This window comes from Nannobrachium achirus (genome assembly GCF_963921795.1).
Source record: "Nannobrachium achirus genome assembly, chromosome: 15".
Lineage (NCBI taxonomy): Eukaryota > Metazoa > Chordata > Actinopteri > Myctophiformes > Myctophidae > Nannobrachium > Nannobrachium achirus.
In genome coordinates this window covers 55,801,919-55,806,857 of record NC_137822.1, presented here as the reverse complement: position 1 = coordinate 55,806,857, position 4,939 = coordinate 55,801,919, and the positions used below count along the sequence as shown (strand labels likewise).

Sequence of the window (4,939 nt, the reverse complement as noted above, 5' to 3'; positions counted from 1 at the left end):
GTACCACTATCATCTTTGAATACAGGAGGTGGGAATCTGGGCACCATCTTTTGGGGAAAACTGGACCAGAGATAGTGAGTAGCTAATTTGGGGGGAGAATAGTGGGCACTACTGCCTGTGAGACTGCATTCCTGTGCTGTCACAGTAGTCCGTCAGCTGTAGTTTGAAAAAAGTTTCATTGTAGCCTACCAATGTCTCGGTTTTACATGCTGTATTTATACATTTATAGTGTACCGTTTGGCTATGTTTTCTAGCATTCAGCTCAGCTATTTGACTATTTTTAAAATATATATTTTTAACACTAGGCCTACTACTATTTTGGCAAATACAAATACACTCTTATTGTACTCTTGTGTGTGTGTGTGTGTGTGTGTGTGTGTGTGTGTGTGTGTGTGTGTGTGTGTGTGTGTGTGTGTGTGTGTGTGTGTGTGAGGTTTGTCAATACCATCATATGTACTGTTAATCCAGTAAAAATAAAGCTGAGGTTGGAAAAAATTATGTTATTTCGTTTCTCAACTGATTCTGACAGGAAATTAGGTCTACTAGCCAGGATAAAACATCTACCATGATCTGCTCACTGCAAATACCCACAGTGGCCAAATCAAGTTGGGCTCCCATCGACTTTCTATACAGGAGGAAAATACCCAGGAAAAAAATGCTTTAAGTAGTATGTGAGGGGTCTAACTAGGGGTTTGTCATGATGCTGAATCCATTGCAAGCATTTGTTTTGCACAAAAAACATTCATTGGCCCCAGAAAACGCCCACAAAACTGATGAAATGTGATGACTCATTACTTTTCATCACTAAACCATCATTTTCTGGGGCCATTTGTAGCCCAAGGAATGTTTTTTGTGCAAAACAAATGCTTGCAATGGATTCAGCATCATGACAAACCCCTAGTTAGACCCCTCACATCCTACTTAAAGTAGATTTTCTTTCTGGGTATTTTCCTCCTGTATAGAAAGTCGATGGGAGCCCAACTTGATTTGGCCACTGTGGGTATTTGCAGTGAGCAGATTATGGTAGATTTTTTATCCTGGCTAGTAGACCTAATTTCCTGTCAGAATCAGTTGAGAAACTAAATAACATAATGTTTTCCAACCTGAGTGGATTTTTTTCCTAGAATTACTAGACTATGTATATATACTATGTCATAATGTAGGTTGCAGGTTTAATGTAGGCTAATCGTTCAATTGATATTTTTTATGCTTTATGTGCAGAAATGGCGTCCGCCAGCATTCTCCATTCTGAAGAGGAGTTCCTGTGTTCTATCTGTCTGGATGTGTTCACTGATCCAATCACCACTCCATGTGGACACAACTACTGCAACACCTGTATCAAAACATACTGGGACGGTACTGATGTGTGTCAGTGTCCTCTATGTAAAGAAACCTTCTATAAGAGACCACAATTCTCTGTTAATAAAGTTCTATCAAAGATGGCTGATCAGTTCAGGATGTCAAAGCAGCAGAAACAAACTTCCAGCCCAAACCTGCAAGAACCTGTTAAAACACATGACGTCTCCTGTGACATCTGTACCGAGAACAAGCTCAAAGCCCTGAAGACCTGCCTGGTGTGTCTGATCTCCTACTGTGAGACTCACCTGGAGCCTCATCAGAGACTCACAGCGTTAAAACGACACAAACTAATCGACCCTGTAAAGAACCTGGAAGACTACATGTGTAAGAAACATGACAGACCTCTGGAGCTGTTCTGTAAGACTGACCACACGTGTGTTTGTCAGTTCTGCACTGTGTCAGACGGCTCCGACCACAAGACACATCAAGTTGTATCTCTGGAAGAGGCATATGAAGGAAAGAAGGCTGAGCTGGGAAAGACAGAGGCTGAAGTTCAGCAGATGATCCAGGAGAGACAAGTGAAGATTCAGGAGGTCAAACACTCAGTAGAGCTCAGCAAGAAAGATGCAAAAGGAGAGATAGCAGGCTGTGTGCAGGTCTTCACTTCTCTGATCAGCTGTATTGAGAGAAGACAGGCTGAGCTCATTGATGCAATTGAAAAGAAGCAGAAAACAACAGAGAAGCAGGCTGAAGGTTTCATTAAAGAGCTTCAACAGGAAATCACTGGGTTAAAGAAGAGAAGCTCTGAGCTAAAGCAGCTCTCACACACTGAAGACCACCTCCACCTCCTCCAGAAGTTCACATCCATCAACACCCCTCCACCCACCAAGGACTGGAGAAATGTCAATGTCCATCATTCTTCATATGGGGGGACGGTGAGGACAGCCGTCGCTCAGCTGGAGAAGTCACTCAATCAAGAGATGGAGACATTTCTTAAAGACCTGAGGAGGATCCAGCAATATGCAGTGGATGTAACTCTGGACCCTGATACAGCACACCCTAAACTCATCCTGTCTGAGGATGGAAAACAAGTGAAATATGGGGGCATAAAGAAGAACCTACCAGACAACAAAGACAGATTCTCTGAAGAGCATGTTGTCTTGGGAAAACAAAGCTTCTCCTCGGGAATGTTTTATTATGAAGCTCAGGTTAAAGGCAATACCGAGTGGTGTTTAGGAGTGGCCAGAGAGTCCATCAAAAGGAAAGAAGAAATCACTTGGATGCCCGACACTGGTTACTGGTGTATATATTTGGGAAGCAGTAATAGGTACGGGGCTTCTGGTGACCCTGAATTCCTCGATGTAAGAAAGAAGATCCAGAAAATTGGAGTGTTTGTGGATTATGAGGAGGGTCTGGTCTCCTTTTATGACGTGGAGACCAGAGTTCATCTCTACTCTTTCACTGGATACACCTTCACTGACAAACTCCATCCGTTCTTTAGTCCATGTTGGAAAGGTGATAGTAAAAACTGTGCTCCTCTGATCATCTCTCCGGTCAATCACATAGATTAGACTCATTTATTCATTAACCACTAAAGTTCTTCTTTATACTTTAGCCATTTTAAATGGCATGTCTACAAGCTAAGAATGCACCATGCTGTGAGCTTGTACTGTAGATCTGCTATTTTTTTAAACATGGAGGAAAATGTCAAATGATTAAAAAAAAAGTGTATTTTCTTTTTGCCTATAATGACTTGCCTAAAATAAGAACACCAGCTGATACTGTTCATATCTAGTCTACATGTATTTCTTGGTACAGTAACTTGATTTTATTTGATTGTATGTCATTCAAGTTTAAAGCAAACTCAACATTTAGTTCCTTAACAAGCAGCAATATTGCCTAACCGTACAAGAATATTTACTTGAATGTAATAACTATAGAAGAGTTAACTGAAAATAGGAATGCAATGATTGTGATGTTAATGATTAGTTATTTCATGTATACCTGCATATTATCATCATATAATAAAATATGAAAATGTGATTATTTAATAGAACTCATTTATGCCAGTTAACTGCTTCAATTTAACTCATTAGCGCAATAAGTAAATATGATTGTGTTAAGATGACAATATTCAGTTATCAAACTGGTTCAGAAGTAAAAGTCTACATTCAAAATCTTATTGTGCGCTCGCCTATAAGGCGAGCACACTTTAGATATTGTCATTATTTACTAGGCAGGCAGGCATATCAAGTATCAAAAAACTTCGGTTCCTTTCTACTCCTACATACTTAGTGAGAAAATGAAAATAAAAACATCAATGTGTTCAGTTTACAGTGGCGAAGTGTGCTATTATTTGTAATAGCAATCGGCCAAATGGTGGCGCTGTAGGAAGCCTTCGAAAGTGCGATCTTTGAACAGGTATAGCTCATGCTGTGTTATACATACAGCCATGAAACCTGTATACACTTATGCGTCTCCTCATGCCGAACAACTTTTACCCTCTAACTTTTGACCTCTGACCTTTAGGTCTCCCACAATTCGGAATTATATGAAAAACAGTAAAAATCTATCTCCTCCTGGGATTTTCGCGTCAAGTGCACAAAACTTTTTTCACATGAACTTTGAACCTATATCTACACAGGCTATGTGGTGAGAAGTTTGTACGTTAAATAATGATTTTTTAATAATTCAATATATATTGCGGTTTTATGCAAATTATTCTTCGGCCTCTAAATCATACATGCAAAGTTACACGTTCATGGCATTTGGCAAAGATGTGGAGGGTTAGTCAAAGTATCACTGAAACCAATTTTATTCCAATCGGCCAAAGGGGGGCGCTATACGAAGCGTCTGAAAATTCAAACTTCAAACGGGCATAAGTCATGACTCGTTTCGTTTGAAGACATGCAACTTGTTATACGCGTGCTTTGACTCAAGCGGAAGACATCTGTGTCGTTGTTAAGTAAGCTCCGCCCTTTGATTTTCCGCCATTTTGAGCAGTTTGTAAAACACGTAAACCCGCTTTTATTCTGGAATTTTCGCGTCACGTGCACAAAACTTTTTTTACGTGAACTTTGGACCGATATCTAAAGATCTGTCAGATCGGATTTCTTTAACATTGAAACATGCTTTTTTAAATAATTCAAACAATATTGCATTTTTATGCAAATTATTCTTCTGCCTCTAAAACATACATGCAAAGTCACATTTTCATGACAAAATACTGTAGAGGGTTAGTTCAAATATCACTGAAACCAATCTTACCCCAAATGGCCAAAGGGGGGCGCTATATAATTTTGAGCAGTTTGTAAAACGCTTAAACCCGTTTTTATTCTAGGTTTTTTTTTGCAATTTGCATGAAACATTCCACACGCAATCTAAGGACCTTTATCTAACATGCCTATGAAGCGCACACAAAAAAATTATAAAATAATAATAATAAATATAGCTGCAAGCAGCGATAAAGTGTCCAAAGCCAAAAACACCTCAAATCATGAACACAGCCTGGGATGTGCGTGAAATCTTGCAAGCACATTCCCAATAGGTCAAGGAACAGATACCAACCTTCTCACATTGGCCTGTTATAGCGCCACCAGCGGGTCAACTTTTGCACAACACATTTTTGGAACAAAATGGA

General features: G+C 39.6%; 1 protein-coding gene across 1 annotated transcript; it reads left to right on the top strand.

Annotated features, from left to right (window-relative positions):
* Positions 1-1,223: 1,223 nt before the first annotated feature.
* On the top strand, positions 1,224-2,870 carry LOC308299975 (E3 ubiquitin-protein ligase TRIM39-like; the record flags this gene model as incomplete). The annotated part of the gene is made up of 1 exon (XM_080743742.1): positions 1,224-2,870. One exon carries the CDS (start codon positions 1,224-1,226, stop codon positions 2,868-2,870), a length of 1,647 nt encoding a protein of 548 aa, XP_080599868.1.
* Between the last annotated feature and the right edge of the window lie 2,069 nt (positions 2,871-4,939).